This window comes from Thamnophis elegans, chromosome Z, assembly GCF_009769535.1.
Source record: "Thamnophis elegans isolate rThaEle1 chromosome Z, rThaEle1.pri, whole genome shotgun sequence".
Lineage (NCBI taxonomy): Eukaryota > Metazoa > Chordata > Lepidosauria > Squamata > Colubridae > Thamnophis > Thamnophis elegans.
The window spans coordinates 123,660,000-123,677,359 of NC_045558.1; the positions used below are offsets into that span (position 1 = coordinate 123,660,000).

The 17,360-nt window shown below is 41.3% G+C and overlaps 2 protein-coding genes and 1 long non-coding RNA gene across 3 annotated transcripts in view; 2 read left to right on the top strand and 1 right to left on the bottom strand.

Moving 5' to 3' along the window:
* TRIM72 (tripartite motif containing 72) overlaps positions 1–1,582 on the bottom strand; it is a 32,671-nt gene extending 31,089 nt beyond the window's left edge. The window contains exon 1 of the mRNA XM_032234478.1: positions 1,547–1,582. The gene's annotated coding sequence lies outside the window, so the exon portion shown is untranslated. The remainder of the gene's footprint in view (positions 1–1,546) is intronic.
* A 568-nt stretch (positions 1,583–2,150) lies between these two features.
* On the top strand, positions 2,151–3,549 carry LOC116522674. The gene is made up of 2 exons (XR_004256989.1): positions 2,151–2,237; positions 3,263–3,549. It is a non-coding gene; the product is annotated as an uncharacterized LOC116522674 (long non-coding RNA).
* A 6,351-nt stretch (positions 3,550–9,900) lies between these two features.
* On the top strand, positions 9,901–13,862 carry LOC116522673 (apoptosis-associated speck-like protein containing a CARD). Its single transcript, XM_032237689.1, has 3 exons — positions 9,901–10,378; positions 12,154–12,213; positions 13,387–13,862. The coding sequence occupies exons 1-3, from the start codon at positions 10,102–10,104 to the stop codon at positions 13,680–13,682; spliced, it is 633 nt and encodes a 210-aa protein (XP_032093580.1). The 5' UTR covers positions 9,901–10,101; the 3' UTR covers positions 13,683–13,862.
* The last annotated feature ends 3,498 nt before the right edge of the window (positions 13,863–17,360 follow it).

Here is a 17,360-nt window from a genome sequence, read left to right on the forward strand (position 1 = left end):
TCACACGAAGTATTATTATCGCTTTATAAAATGCTAGTAAGGCCACATTTAGAATATTTTATCCAGTTTTGGTCACCATATTGTAAAAAAGATGCAAAGATTCTGGAAAGAAGGCAGAAAAGAGCAACGAAGATGATTAGAGAGCAGGAAGCTAAACCCTATGAAGAGCAGTTGCAGGAATTGTGTTTATCTAATCTAGTGAAAAGAAGGCCTAGAGGTGACATGATAGTCTTCCAATATTTGCACAAAGAAAGGAGGAGGGTCAACCTATTCTCCAAGGCACCAGAAAGCAGGACAAGAAGCAAGGGATGGAAACTAAGCAAGGAGAGAAACAACCTAGAACTAAGTGGGAACAATTAACCACTGGAATGGCTGGCCTTCAGAAGTTGTGGTGCTTCATCCCTGGACCCTTTTAAGCAAGAGACTGAACTTGTCTGGAATGGTAAAACCTCCTGCTTAAGCAGAGGTTGGAAAACCTCTAAGGTCCCTTCCAACTATGTTATTCTGTCATGGCATAGATGTTTTCCTTATGTAAGATATATGTCTTTCATTTATAATAGCAAGAACCAGGGTGTGTTTTTTTTCCTAATTGCTTTACTGCTGTCTTCGGTGCTCTATGAACTTTTTTTTTGTTGTTGCTTGCAGATATTTCATTACCAAATTAGGTAACATCTTCGTTGCTAGCGGGTGTGTGAAGTTTCTTGTTTATATACAGTAGCCTGGCCGGGCTGAGGTGTCATTCTTGGTAATTAATAGATTAGGGTATTGCTTTCTGCTTGAAAGTTTATATTTTATCCCTCCATGAAAATGAGTCACAGCTAATAAAACTGATTGTTTTTAAAGGCATTCATTGTACCAAGAAAACAATTGTTTGCATGAATTTATTTTTTTTCCCAGTTTTTAAAAATTTTGTAATGAATTGCTCACAGTACAGGTGGTCCTCGGCTTACAACCACCATTGAGCCCAACGTTTCTGTTGCTAAGTGAGACATTTGTTAAGTAAGGTTTGTCCCATTTTAGAACCTTTCTTGCCACAGACGTTAAGTGAATTACTGCAGTTGTTAAGTTAGTAACAAGGTTGTTAAGTGAATCTGGCTTCCCCATTGACTTTGCTTGTCAGAAGGTCGCAAAAGGGGATCACATGACTCTGGGACATTGTGACTGTCATAAATGTGAGTCAGATGTTAAACGTCTGAATATTGATCATGTGCCTATGTGCCTATCGCCAGGTTTGGGGACCCCTGGCCTATGGAGATGCTGCAACGGTTGTAAATGTGGGAAAAGGTCCTAAATTACTTTCTAAGTGCCACTGTAAGTTTGAACGGTCACTAAATGAACTGTTGTAAGTGGAGAACTTCCTGTACCTTGGAGTTGCAAACTAGTGCTTTGAAGTAGCTTAAAGATAAATTAAACCTACTTTATCCAGTTAGGTGTAGGAAACTACACCTCTTTGCCAGGGAGGTTGAGAATGTATTTTCCAAAGCACTTGGAAATAAAGAAAAAATTTCTGACAGTGAGAACAATCAACCAATGGAACAGAACTTGCCTTGAGAAGTTGTGGGAGCTTCATCACTGGAAGCTTTGAAGAAGAGACTGGGCTGCCATCTGTCAGAAATGGTGTAGCGTCTCCTGCTTGGGCAAGGGAGGGGTTGGACTAGATGATCTACGGGGTCCCTTCCAACTCTGTCAATCTGTTTAATCTCTTAGTTTGGTTCGTCTTTATAGAGAGGCCCAATTTGCATGTCTCCGTTGTTAGCCTCACGCATCCGGAAACGCCACGCCAAACGAGGTGCTGCTAATATCACTCGCGCTCTCCTAGCCTGAAAAATTCATGGGTCCCCAAAATTGCGCCTCTGAATCCTTAACTCCGCGGGATCCTCCCGGGGTCCCCAGCAAGCGACGACAAAAGAGAAAGCGAAAGTTACGGATCGACGCCCTTTTGACCACATCCTCACATTTCCGGGAATTTTTCTCTTTGTGCCCTCCCCACACAACGCGCATACCCTCTTTCTTTTGTTTCCGAATTTCACCCCCCACTCCCCCCGTTTAGTTGCAGGGTAAGCGCGATGGACAGGACCGTCCGTAGTTCCATCCAAAATGTCCTGGAGGACTTGACGAAGGAGGAGCTCAAGAGATTCAAGGCACAACTCCGCGAATACCAGGTCAAGCCGGAGTACAACAATATCCTCCGAGGGCAGCTGGAGAAGGCGGACGCGCTGGACCTGAGCTATCTCCTGGTCAGTTTCTATCCCAAGAACTACGCCGCGGAGGTGACAGCCGGGGTGTTGAGGGCCATCAACTGCCTGCCTCAAGCTGAGAGGCTTGAGTGGATGGTCTAGAAAAAGGTAGCTACCGCACGGGATGGGCGCGGGAGGGAGAAGCAATAGCAATATCAAGGGCACTTAGACTTAGCCCTCTCCAAGCGGTTACAGAGTCAGCCAATTGGCCTCAACCATCTGGGTCCTCATTTTACCCACCTCGGAAGGAGGAGTCAACCTTGAGCCTAGTGAGGATTGAACTCAGTGATCATTCATGTGTCTTCACACTTGCAACTTTTGTAGCATCCCCATGGTCACATGATTTACATTTGGATGCTTGACAACTGATTCACATTTATGACGTGCATAAATCACGTGACCGTGGGGATGCTGCAAAAGTCGTAAGTGTGAAAAACGGTCATAAGACACTTTTTTCAGTGCCGTTGAACAGTCAATAAATGAACTGTTGTAAGTCGAGGACTACCTGCATTGATTGTTCTGTTTCCTCACAAATTATCTATCCCTATCCTGTCACAACTTTATTTTTATTAGTTTTATTTTATCTGCATTTATTTTTAGAGTATGGTTACAGGCCGTCCTCGACATACGATCATTTTTGAGTGTCAAATTTCTGCTGCTAAGTGAGACAGTTGTTAAATGAGTTTTGTCCCATTTTATGACCTTTACTGCCACAGTTAAATGAATCGCTTCTGTTGATAAGTGAGTCACACAGTTGTTAAGTGAATCTGCTTCCCTGTTGACTTTGCTTGTCGGAAAGGAGTAAAAGGTGATCACGTGACCTTGGGACAGAACAACAGTCATAAATATGATCCAGTTGCCGAGTGTCTGAATATGATTCGGGGGATGCGGCAACAGTTCTAAGTGTGAAAAATGGTCAGGAGTCACTCTTTTCGATGCCATTGTAACTTCAAATTGTCTCTAAGTCGAGGACTAGACTACCTGTTTTTCTGCTGGACGTAAAATATTTTTGCTTTTTCCTTTAGGACCCAATGATGAAATATAAATCACCCAGAGTCCTGGGGTGGCTGTAATAGATCTACTCTATAAAAAATAAAGAAGTTCCATTCGACATCATCCTTCTCCATCAATGAGAGTTTTGAGTTTTCTCCTTTCAGTATATAACTCTGTTTCCAAGACCTTTGCTTCAATCATGTTCCATTAACGGAGGATCAAAAGGTGGCCACCAAGATGTCCACAATTTCTGATTTTGCTTTGAAGATCCTCTGCTTCAAGCAACTCAGTCTGGATGGATCCAAAGCCTTCTCCAAGTTCTACCATGGCAGAAAGAATTTCAAGTTGGTCAAGTTTGGGGTAGTTTGAATCAGGTTCATGGCCTTCAAATCCTTAAACACAGAGAAAATGTTGTTGTTTTGTCCTATCTCACAACTGAAAGATGAACCATCTTAAAAAAGGAAATAATGATTATGATTATGTGCCATCCAGTTGTTTCCATAATTAAAGATCACCCAGGTCTTCTCCAGATCAGGGATCTCCAACCTTGGCAACTTTAAGACTTGTGGACTTCAATTCCCAGAATTCCTCGGCCAGAGGAATTCTGGGAATTGAAGTCCACAAGTCTTAAAGTTGCCAAGGTTGGAGCCCCATGTTCCAGATGGTTCCTCCATGGCCATTCAGCTCCTCCAACGAAGCAGCCATCACCACTGCAATTAAAACCATCCATTTTGTTGCTTGTTGTCTTCTTTTTTTTCTCCTTGGGAAGTCATTGATGTTCTCTGAGCTTAGTTGTTTTCCTGCAAACATTTCATTATTCAAACTAGGTAACATCATCAGTGCTAGTGATGATCATTAGGACTAGCACTGAGGATGTTACCCACTTAGGTAATAAAATGTCTGCAAGAAAATAACCAAGCTCACAGAAGCACCAAGAACTCCTCATTTCAAACTTGAGCTAGAAATATCCTGTTTCCCTGAAAATAAGCCCTCCCTGGATAATAAGCTCAATCCGGGCTTTTGAGCGCATGCGCTAAAATAAGCCCTCCCCGAAAATATTGCAACACAGCAGCAGCCATGAGGTGACAATGCTTGCCACCTCCTGCACCTTAAAAATAATAAGACTTCCCAGAAAATAAGGCCAAGCACTTATTTTGTGGGTCAAAAGAAAATAAGACCCTATCTTATTTTCGGGGAAACACGATACTTTCTTATTCTGTTATTCTCTGCCTTTGACTGTGTCATCGCTGTAAGATTTCCTCATATGAATCTCCTTCGTGGCACTTTTTAAAAACATAGTACCTTCATGCTACTTCTTTGTCCACTATTGTATTTCCTCAATATTCTGATTCTCAGGGGACCAAATGTTGACTTGGAACTTGTATTGTCCATCAAATGAGTCACAACCAGCAAAACTGATTTTTAAAACCATTAATTGTACCAAGGGAACAATTGTTTCTTGTGTGTCTTTTTCTTTCTTTTTGGTAGGTTTTAAGATTTTGTAACGAATTGCTCAAAGTAATCTGAAATTCCAAGCTGGTGTTTCTAAGCTTTACATTAAAAAAAAATGAGAATACAATAAAATTTCTTTATCAAGTCAGGTATCCTACAGATGTATCAAACTACATCTCTCATCCTCTCCTCTATAGGGAGAAAGGACCTAGTTGTAGGCTATTGACCTGTTTACAAACTGTTAAGAGCTTTTATAAGTCACTAGGTCAGTGGTGGGATTCAAAATTTTTTACTACCGGTTCTGTGGGTGTGGCTTTGTGGGCATGTCAGGGGAAGGTTACTGCAAAATCCCAATTTCCTCCTGATCAGCTGGGACTCAGGAGGCAGAGAAAAGATGGGGCCAGTCAGAGGTGGTATTTACCGGTTCTCTGAACCACACAAAATTTTCATTACCAGTTCTCCAGAACTTCTCAGAACCTGCTGAATACCACCTCTGCATTAGGTAATAACCTGGTTGTCAGCCTCTGCTTCGCTATTTGCTTTCGGCTGCCATTGAAACGAGGAGGGGGGGGCTGGTATTTGGGAGAGGAAGATTTGGTACAGGAGGGATTGTTAAAAAGGGAATTTTGTTCCCACCATCTACTGCGCATGCTGAAGATTGGAGTTTAGAGTTGGTCAAGGCCAACTGTCCTGCATACCAACCTGATGATGCTCCTTGAAGATGAAACTCACATGACACCTGAGGGATTTGCAGATTGGACAATGGAATGGGGGTTACCAGGGGAGAGGGTTGGACAAATATTGATATCTATGAGTTCGCGCGCTTTTGTCTCAGATCTTGCTTTGCTTAACTGCTATCTTTTCATAACCAGTAAAAGTAGTTTTAATTCTGCAAAATGGAGAATTAAAGTGGAATTAAGTGGTTTCTTTCTTCGTTGCTGAGGGAGGCCGGCTTGACACTGGCGTTGCCTGGGTATGTATTTATTCCAATCCCATATTACAGGGAACCTCTTATGATTTAAATTTTTTATTTTCATTTTCATAACACACACTCACATGTATACTATACATAGCCCATATCATATAGTATTAAATAATAATTACATCAGTTCCTCTTGTCAACAATGCCCCCCCAAAAAATAGAAACCCATTATAGCGCTTCTGCTCTCCATACACCTCTTTCTTCTACCACCCTCCAACTTTCTATCTTCCCTCCATCATCCTTTTCTACTCTACTTCCCCTCCCTTTCTACTGCTCTCTCTACAATCCACTCCTCCTTATCCTTCTCATCTTTCCCCCTTACCCTCTCTCCTATCCTTCTCTTCCCATCTTTCTTCTTTCCCACTCCTCCTCTCCTTGGTGTATTTCCGCTACATGTCAATATGCTTAGCCTATCCTATTTTTAAAGAAAAAGTAGTAATAATAATAGTAATGAGAATATAAAATAAAGAAAAAAAAGCAGTATACATGTGGAGTTAAATTACATTGAAATCTAACACATCTAACACGATATATATCCCTCCCCCCCAACCCCCCACCACCTCCCCCCCCGACTTCCCAGAACCCGTACACGGTATAGATTTTAAACAAACACAGTCTAAGATATATTGAAAAGAAGAATAAGAAATTAATAACATCTTTACATTGAACTTAGCTCCTCCTTGCTAAACTAACTTTAAACAATTTAAATCATTCCTGATCTTAAGCATAGGCTAACTGGAATTTCTTAGTCCCGTATTTATTTTGTATATAATCAATCCATTTTTTCCAGTCTCGTTTATATCTCTCATTTGAGTGGTCTTTAAGATATGCTGATATTTTAGCCATCTCGGCTAAATTTGTGACTTTCAATGTCCATTCTTGAATTGTAGGCAAGTCTTCCTTCTTCCAGTATTGCGCCACCAACAGTCTTGCTGCCGTTATTAAGTGTAAAATCAAGTTAATCTCTACCGCTGTACAGTTAGTAATTATACCTAACAAAAATAACTGAGGAGTAAACTTTATCCTTTTTTTAAGAATATTTTGCATTAATCCACCATATTTTTATCCAAAATGCCTTAACCTTTTGGCAAGTCCACCATATATGGAAATATGTAGCATCGAGAGAACCACATCTCCAACATTTGGGTTGTAAATTCGAGTACATAGAAACCAACTTTTTAGGATCTAAATGCCATCTATAGAACATCTTGTAAAAATTTTCTCTCAGGTTTTGGGCTTGTGTAAATTTCACATTTCTTACCCAAATTCTTTCCCATGTATCCAGCATTATTGGTTCTTCAATATTTTGAGCCCACTTTATAATACAATCTTTAACTAATTCTGTTTCGGAATCCATCTGTACTAATACATTGTATATCCTCTTTATATGCATTAAACTTTGATCTCTTATTTGTTTAAATAGATTATCCTCGACTTGCATGAAACCAATTTTTTGATCTATTTTCCACCTGGCCTGTAACTGCCCATGTTTGGAACCATGTTTGAATTACCTTTTCCTCTTTTAATACATCTAAGGGTTTTAGTTGTAAGGGAGCCTCTTATGTACTGCGAAGCTGTTACCATGGTTACCATGGCAACTGAGTTCCCTTCGGGGGGGAAAAGGGCGGCATATAAATATAATAATAAACAAACTTCACTGTGCTGTACAGTAGAATCCATTTTAAGACACAACAGGCTCTATCTTAATAGAATGTGAATCCAAAATGTACACTATCACTGTCAAAAGTACTGTAACTTGACACTATAGATATAATTCAGTTCTTTTCATTTTGGCAGCCCAGGCATTCCAGAGTTATGCTGGAACACACAGGTACACACACCCCGGGTGGTGTTAGGGGTGTCTCACCCCCACAGTATTTTTTTCCCAGAGAGTAAGTCATCTGTGTACCAAGCTTGGTTGAAATTACTCGAGGCGTTCCAAAGTTATGCTGGAACACACACACACACACACACAATAGATGAATTTGCTTTAGTCAGAACTACCTATTTTAATCATTGTCTATGCTTTTCCTGGATTGTTAGATTCCCAGTTAGCTAACACCTACCTTGGCATTTATCAGAAACTAAAGAGGTTAATCTCACAAACATTTCAGTTATAGGCAGTGTTAGTCCAGGTGTCCCATTCTGAGTGTAAATACAGGTAGTCCTCAACTTACAACCATTTGTTTAGTGGCCATTCAAGGTTACAATGACACTGAAAAAAGTGACTCGTGTCTGTTTTTTCACACTACTGACCTTTGCAGCATCCCTGTGGTCACGTGATCAAAATTCAGAAGCTTGGCAACTGGCATGTACTTACAACAGTTGCAGTGTCTGGGGGGGGGCAGAGTGTCATGTGATCCTTTTATGCAACTTTCTGACAAGCAAAATCAAGGGGGAAGCTAGATTCACTTAACAGCCATGTTACCAACAACAGCAGCAGTGATTCACTTAACAACAACTGCCTTATTTAGAAATGGGGATTTTCCACTCAAAAGTAGTCATAAGTTGAGGACTACCTGTATGCTAAAGTAGTACACAAATGGGACCATTATTGGAACAAGGAAAGGTAATGTGGTATTTTGCTGAAGCCATGGGCAAAAGTCTGGGCAAAGATCTACAGGTAAATGGTTTATCATCATGAAGTTAAATAAGAATATCCAGAGGTGGACACCTTATCAAATTAAATGCACCCTAGTGCTTATTATGGAATTAAGTTGGAATTAAGCACAACCCCCATGCCTATTAAGGTATGTTAGCTGTGGAAGTCCAATAAATCAGGAACAAGTGATAATATCAGGAATTTCTTTATGCTTATCTGTGGTTTTATGGTACAACCACAACTTGTGGAATGTCAGCAGTCATTCTTGATTTGAACGGGTCTCAAACATCCATCTTTACCTCTGCGCAGAAATAAATGATTAACCCCCTTTTCCTCTCAGCGTGATTATTGGCTCAAATTGTGCTGGATAAAATGAACAGAATGTTGGACTGGGCTGAAAGAAACAAACTGAATTTATCTTTTAGCATTTAAAGATTAGACCCAATTTGCATTACTCTGTTGTAGCCCCACATATCTGAAGATGCAATGCAATGTCAAACAGCGTACCAGAAATAAACTGTTAAACTCTAGTTTTGTCTCTCAGTGTGATTATTGCTCTCAAATTGTGCTGGATAAAATGAACACAGTGTTGGACTGGGCTGAAACAAACAAACTGAATTTATTGGTTAGCATTAGGAGCCGTGATGGTGCAGTAGTTAGAATGCAATATTGCAAGCTAATTCTGCTAACTGCCAGCGGTTCGATTCTCAACAGGCTCAAGTTTGGCTCAGTCTTCCATCCTTCCAAGGCCGGTAAAATGAGAACCCAGATTGTTGGGGACAATATCCTGATTCTGTAAACCGTTTAGAGACGGCTGTAAAGCACTGTAAAGTGGTACATAAGTCTAAGTGCTATTGCTATTTATAGATATACCCAATTCGCATTCCAGGTAGTCCTCTGCTTGCGACCACAATTGAGCCTATAATTTATGTTGCTGAGTGAGATATTTGTTAAGTGAGTTTCACCCCATTTTACAACCTTTCTTTCCACATTGTGACATCACAGGGGCTGCCACAAAGAGGGGATCAGACTATTCTCCAAAGCACCTGAGGTCAGGACAAGAAGCAATGGATGGAAACTAATCAAGGAGAGAAGCAACCTAGAACTAAGGAGAAATTTCCTGACGGTTAGAACAATTAATCAGTGGAACAGAAATTGCCTCCAGAAGTTGTGAATGCTCCAACACTGGAAGTTTTTAAGAAGATGTTGATTAGCCATTTGTCTGAAGTGATGTAGGGGTTGGACTAGAAGACCTCCAAGGTCTCTTCCAATTCTATTATTACATTCTATTTGTTAAGGGAATCGCTTCTGTTGTTTAAATAAATCTGGCTTCCACATTGACTTTGCTTGTCAGAAGGTCACAAAAGTTGTCGAGCATCTGAATGTAAACCACTCGACCCCCGGGGAATGCTGCGACAGGGGTAAGTAGTAAAAATTGGTCATAAGCCTCTTTTTTTTCTGTGCCCTTGAAAGTTTGAACGGTCACTAAATTAAGTATTGTAAGTTGAGGGCTACCTGGTTTCTGTTATAGCTCCACACATCATCAGAAAATGCAACGCGACGCCAATTTTTTTTTTTTTACAGTCCTTGTAAAATTCAGGCGTCGCGCAAAGCTGCACGTCTGAATCCTTAACTCTCTAACGGATCCTCCGGAAATCTCCAGATTCCCGGGAGCAACAAAAAGGGCAAAGCCGGAACGGGAAACAAAGAGAAGGCAAAAAGCGAAAGTAGCGGGTGATCGCGCTGGCGAGCCCTCCCTCTTGCGCGCTTTTTCCGCTTCGCGCCTTTCTTTCTTTTTCTTTTGAGCCTTCTGATTTCGCGGAAGAAGGAGCGCGATGGCGAAGAGCGTCCGCTGCCGCCTGGCAGAAACCCTGGAAGACCTGACCGCGGTCGAACTGGAAGCTTTCAAGGCGAACCTGAACGAGTTCCCGGTGAAGGATGGCTTCAGGAACATCCCTCGAGGAAAACTGGAGAAGGCGAACGCGATCAAACTCAGCGACCTCCTGGTCCATCACTACTGCAACGACTACGCCGTGGAAGTGGCCGCCAAGGTGCTGTCGGATAGTGACTGCAGGCCCCAAGCTGAGAAGCTTCTCCGAGACACCGGGAAAGGTAGCGCATGAGATGAAGGGCGGTTTCAGCGGCGGTAGGAAAGCTGGATCTGGAGCTTCCCCTCACCTAGCAAGCCCCAGGTTGGTCGGACCTTAGTTCCCAAGCCCTAAAAGATCTTGGGTGGGGGAGTTGGGTGCAATCACACTTGACCCAAATCAATGGGACCCCCCCAAAAAACTTTTCAGCTTCCACAGAGGAATCCTTTGCTGGGATTCTGATTTCTCTTTCCAAAAGTTGGCTATGGAATAGATACACCCCCTTTTCTCATATTTTTGTACTTTATATATAATATATTTTATATTATAAAATGTAATATATTTTATAATTTCTATGGAAACCAAACCCACTTTTATGCACCATAGTTTATCGGTTTTTCAGTGCATACCAATTATGCAGGCACAATTATTTGTTTAAGCATTTGTCTAATGCTTCGGAATATTTTATATATTTATACACACATATACATACACACATGTATACATACATTCCGTATGTATTTTATACACATACACACACACACACACATATATATATATATATATATACATATATACATATACACATATAAATGCATATACTACACACACACACGTGTATATATATTATTTGCACAGCCATAAAATCCGAACAGTGAAAGCATTAAGCTAAAATTTGATACCTTTTATAAAAGGTATGAGACATTAAAACACCATCTATAATAAATATAATGCAATAAAGAGTAACCTAGTAACGGGAAATAAAAGTAGCCCTAAAAAGCTAGAAATATCAGAGCACCCCTAACTTATTCCTGTATTAAGGAAGCAGGAAGAAAAATGTCTTTTTCTGATTCTGCGAAAGCAATAAGGGCCACTTTGGGTGTCGGTTGGCAGGGTGTGGCGCCCAGCACTTTGAAGATAGTTAGGCCTGCAGTATTTTGATATGGCCAAAAGATAAGGCAATAAAGCCTCTATTGTATTTGCTTGGAACAGAGCTAAGAACAGAAATGAAGATGGATATTCTTCAGATACAGAAATCCCCAGCCCCAAAGGGTTTTATACTTTGACAGTCAGTACACATTAAATTGTGTCTGAAAACAAGTGAAGAGGGAATGAAGATAGACTGATGGGGTGCACTCTAGTTTCATCCAACTCCAGTCTCTGTTTTTTCCTCAGAAATTGTGCTAACTGACATTACAAGTCATCTTCAGCGGCAGAACCAGATATAAATTACCAGGACATAATTTATCATAGAAAGTTTATTCTTATCCAGGTAGGGCAGTTACTGGTGTTTCCATGCACCATGCGGACATGGTCAACACTCAGAGGACACAATAAGAACAGAGAAATGAAGCAACTTTTGCTGTTCTTATCACCACAATAATTGTCTGTTTCTAGTCAGTTTCACTCCTTGTTTCCCTCCAGCAGCATTCTAGGCATCATCCTCTGGAGGCCCTCCAAAAACCAGGGAGCATAGCAGAGTCTTCACATAAAGAGAGTCTGCATAAATGCAGTCCAGCCTAAAGTTGCCAGCACAGCTTCATTCTAGGTGGAGAACAAGGACTCAAATCGAACTGTGTATCACAACCTCAGGTGTAATCCCAAACTGAAACCCACCAGGGTCCGTCAAGATGATTCTACTGCACAGGCCCAGCTTCCTTGGGAAGTTCACTTGCTACTGTTTTTCCAGCTTCTCTGATCTATGTAAACATGATCTCTTAGAGAATATCAGACAAAATTCTGCACATTGTCCATTTATTGCTGGTTTTGTACAATAACCTTTCCCCGCTCCTCCTCCAGATGCCTGCAATTCTGTTCAGGAACCTGTGCCCCAGCTCAGCACCCACTCAAGCCAACCAGGTGAGTTCCTTCTCCATCAGTAGATAGGAATTAGCCTGCCTGCCCCTTTACTTAACATATCTTCTGACTTGAAACACATGTGTAGCTTAGAACAAATTTAAGTGAATTTTCAGTTTCACAGCAATTTGATTTCTCTCTTAAACTTCAAGGAATTGCAGGGAGATTATATTAAAACCTTAATAAAGACAACATATTTGTGTCTACATGTGGTCAAGACTTTTGCCCCCCACTCGGAAGGTTGAGAGTTCAATCCTAGGTAGCAGCAGCTGTTTCTCTCCTAGAGCCAAAGAAAAAATATCTGCTGTGAACTCCACGTGGTGCCAGGAAGGGCATCCAGCTGGTAAATGCTTGGTTGCATACAGTCATCCCAACTCTATTCCAGATTAAGGGATTACAGGATCCTACAAAGGGTTATGTTGCTCATATTATTTTATAAAGACTCGTTTCATCTGTTAGCTTTCGCTTCATATCTCGGGTTTAATTTTTTCAAAGTTGTTTGTATAGAATGAAACAAGCCTGGCTTGACAACATTGAATCTACTGCAACCAAGATATTTGTTGTTCCCCAAACAGTATTCATAAGACCCCTTAATTAAATAAAAATATTTTTATTTTAAAAAATTAAATATAGTTGTAAGCTAGTAATTTGTGCAATTTTTGTATAATTTCCCTTAGAGACTGAGATTTTGGCTCCTAAGGTAGCATGCATTCATTTTTTAACAAACATTCTCCTGAATGTCAAACTGGGCCTTGAATTATGAGAAAAGGAAATGATCAGAACATTATGGAGAGGAAGAGCATGATTTCACAGCATTCTTAAAATTATCTCCTACAGTGGATGTGGATTTTACTCTAGGATAAAGTGACAGAGATAACTTCGATTTCACTTAAGAATATATACCCTTAAAGCAGGGGTGAGCAGCTGACCACTTTATGATCTGACCACTTTATGACCTGTGGACTTCAACTCCCAGAATTCCAGCATGGCTCAAGAATTCTGGGAGTTGAAGTTCACAGGTCCTAAAGTTGCCATTGTCACCCACCCCTGCCTTAAAGAGTCTCCTATCACACAGCTTCATCTCCAGTGAAGAGAGGGCTGAAGCTGAACTAATGTAAGTGTTGGTATATAATATATTACTATTTATTTTTCATTTCATTTTATTTATTTTTACAGCAATTCTTGCCCCACGAATGCACTTTATTGAACGCCATCGGGATGCCCTGATTCAGAGAACAACCACAGTGGAAGAAATTCTGGACCAGCTACATGGAATTGCCCTGAGCGAAGAGCAATATCAAAATATCATGATAAAGCGAACACCCCAGGAAAAAATGAGGGAGCTCTTTAGCCTGCTGCCTGGATGGGATGAGCATTGCAAGGATATGCTCAAAGATATTCTGAAGGATAAAAGGAGAGCTCTCTATAAAGACCTTGAGGCCATAGATGCGAAAAACCATCTCAGGGCATAAAATATCCAGCTACACAAACATCCTAGGAATCCCACTGACAGGTACATACAGGTATAGACAACATACAGGTAGTCTTATGCCCACTTAATGTCACACCTGAGGCCCAAATTGATGTTGCTAAGTGAGAAACCGGTTAAGTGAGTTTTGCCCTCCATTTTACCACATTTCTTAAGTGAATCACTGCAGTCGTTAAATTAGTAACCCGGTTGTTAAGTGGATCTGGCTTTCCCTGTTGACTTTGCTTGTTGGAAGGTTGTGAAGGGGGATCACATGATCCCGGGACAATGCATCCGTCATAAATGTGAATCCGTTGTCAAGCATCCGAATGTAAGTCACATGACCATGAGGATGCTGCAACAGTCATAAGTGTGAAAAACTGTCATAAGTCACTTTTTCAGTACTGTTGTAACTTTGAACAGAAGAACTGTTATAAGTCAAGGACTACCTGTAGTATCTTGCAGAGTAGCTGTATTTACAGTTGTCCTGGTTACTGAATTGTTCTATTTTGTTGAGTTGGCATAGTACAGGTATTCCTTGACTTACAACCGCAACTGAGCCCAAAATTCCTGCTTCTAAGCAGGGCCTTTTTAAGCAGGTTTTGCCCCCATTTTATCGCCTTTTTGCCACAATTAAGTAAATCACTGCAGTTGTTAAGTAAGGTTTCCCCATTTCTTTCTGGGGAGCATTTCCACTATGTAATAACAATTGTAAGAGACGTTGGAGGTCTCCTAGTCCAACCCCGTGCTCAAGCAGGAGATCCTATACCATTTCAAACAAATGGCTGTCCAATTTCTTCTTAAAAACCTCCAGTGATAAACACCCTACAACTTCCGAAGGCAAAGCATTCCACTAGTTAATTGTCCTCACTGTTAGGAAGTTTCTCCTTCATTCTAGGTTGCTTCTCTCCTTGATTAATTTCTATCTGCTGTTTCTTGTCTTGCCTTCTGGTGCTTTATAAAATATATTCTGGTGCTCTGTAAAATATAGATGAAAAATATATTGATCCCTTCTTCACATTCACATTTCTCTCGCGTACTCATAGCTTTTGATTGTATTCCCAATGAAACTGCTTTTTATCCAAATAAATGTAAACATTTATGCAACATCAACAAGAAGTCTTGTCTAGATGTTATGGAGTATAATTCACCACCACCACCACCACCCCCTGGTCACTTGTCATGCTTGCCGATGTAATGGGAACCCACCAGAAGTGGGTTACTCCTGCTTGGGGCAAACCAATATTGGTGGCGGTGGGAGGCTCCGCCCACCCACCCGCACGCTTCTGGGTATGTAACATGCTTTTCCAAGGCTGGCCCTTTGGGTAAGGTTGCTTCAAAAGGCACCATAACAATTCAACATTGGTGGTTTTCAGGTGTTTCCTTTTGTCAAACAGGTCTGCTACATTTGATGTAAAGGAAAGTTACAGGTAGTTACAGGTAGACTTATAACCACAATGGAATGCAACATTTCTGTTGTTAAGCAAGACAATTGTGAGGTTTGCCTCCATTTTACAACTTTTCTTGCCACGGTGGCTAAGCGAATCATTGCAGTTGTTAAGTTAGTACTAACACAACCATTTAAGTGAATCTGACTTTCCCATTGACTTTGCTTGTCAGAAGGTCACAAAAAGTGATCACCTGATCCCGGGACACTCCTTGCAATCCTATTTCTATCCTCTCCATTGGTCTCTTCCTATCTGGCCTTTTGTTCTTTAACTTTTTCATCTTTTTATTTTTGAGGATCAATTCAGGTCCATTCTGTTAGAAGTATCTCCATTGCGAGACAGAAAGTAGTGCAGCGGAATGTACGGCTAGAGAGAAAGAATGTTGCTAGTAGAAACACCAGAATAGAGGTTCAGACACTGCTAGTAAAAACAAGTAGCTTTACTACTGATAATTGCTTCACAGGCAGTGATAGTAGATATTAGTCCAAACACAATTCAAAGAACAAACAATAGCTTACAGTCGCAGTTCACGTTCCAGTCATCAAGTCATCAAGCATAAGACAAGCATAGAGAGAGAGTGAGCTCTCTTAACTCCTTCTTATTGTAAAGTTAATTAATCTGATAAGTACATCCACACATTTAAAGCAACAACGACCATTTGTTGTTGTGTGTGTATATATATATGTGTGTGTATGTGTGTGTGTGTGTGTGTATATATATATATATATATATATATATATATATATATATATATACACACACACACACACACACATATATATATACACACATATAATATTGTCTACCCAACACCAGGAGTATACTCACAACACATTCGTTCTCCCTTTACATATTTGTTTTGCAACTCTCTATGTAGCCAAACCACTTCAACAGATCTCTTTCATAAAGATCACAGACTTCTATATCCACACCACGTCAACTCAGCATTCACTAATTCTCAATCACTTGTTCATACACACACTCCAAAGGGTGGGTTGCTCTCGGTTTGGGCGAACCAGTAGTGGTGGCGGCAGGAGGCTCCGCCCACCCATCCGGACTCTTCTGCGCATGCAAGCAAACTGATAGCAAAAATAATTGAAACCCACCACTGATACCCACACATGGGGCCCACCAATCTCTTCTTTCCAATAATTAACTCTAGCTTCTATTGTGAGAAAGGCAACCCTTTCCACTGGTTAATTGTTCTCACTGTAGGAAATTTCTCCTTAGTTCTAGGCTGGTTCTCTCCTTGATTAATTTCCATCCCTTGTCATGCTTGCCGATGTAATGGAAACCCATACGTGCCCACCAAACATGCCCCGATGCGAAAAACACAGAGTTCGGTGCACTTGGGGCTGCTGCTGCGACGTCCAGGGAGGAGAAACCAAGCCGTGCGCCTCCCCCAGCCTCTTTCGCAGCTTCCTGGAGCGCCAAGAACCTTCGCGCTGTTCTCCGCACTCTCCTCGGCTCCTCACAACTGCAATAGACGTCCAGAAGCGGCAGGGGCTATCGAGCTGGAAATCCAATCCCCATTAGCCCCAAAAGCCGCTTCTGGACATCTATTGCACTCGCGAGGAGCGGAGAAGAGCGCGAAGGTTCTTGGCGCTCCAGGGGGCCGCGAAAGCAGCTGGGAGATCTTTTTCCACATATAAAGCGCACCGGGTTATAAGCCGCACTGCCGGTTTTGGATCAAATTTTAGGATTTTCAGTGCGGCTTATAGTCGTGAAAATACGGTAATTAGCTCTAGCTTCTGTAGGAAGTTATCACCCAGCCCTCTTCCAGAAAAATGAAATATTGTGGGAAATATTGAAAAGGCAGAATATTTCCCTGGATGTGAAAAGGAAGAAACATGTTTTTAAAAAATAGAGTAGCTCCCTTCAGCTTCCTGCCCATCCCCCTTTGTCAATGGGCCTTTATGATGTCCAAACCAGTCCCTTTACATAATAAAGAGTTCTCCCCTTCAGCTCCAGGATGATGGGATTAAGGCATGATTAGCCTTTACCCACTCCCCACATGGCATCTGAGAATTCAACCAAACTTGGATTCAAAACACAGCCTAGAGAGTTGCCCCTGCATGGCCCCATGGGATTCTGACAACCAGAAGAATACAAGCTCAAGATCAAAGGCCAGAGAGGGCGTAAAACAAGGGACTTTCAGCATCTCCGCCCTTCCTTCTCTTTTTCTCCACCAACACTGAAGCATGTGATCACCTTTTCTGTTCAGGGCCTCAAGC

Coding starts and splice junctions, on each gene's coding strand:
- LOC116522673 (XM_032237689.1), top strand. CDS start 10,102: ATGGCGAAGAGCGTCCGCTGCCGCCTGGCAGAAACCCTGGAAGACCTG. Junction 10,379..12,153: donor TCTCCGAGACACCGGGAAAG/GTAGCGCATGAG, acceptor CTCCTCCTCCAG/ATGCCTGCAATTCTGTTCAG. Junction 12,214..13,386: donor CACCCACTCAAGCCAACCAG/GTGAGTTCCTTC, acceptor TTATTTTTACAG/CAATTCTTGCCCCACGAATG.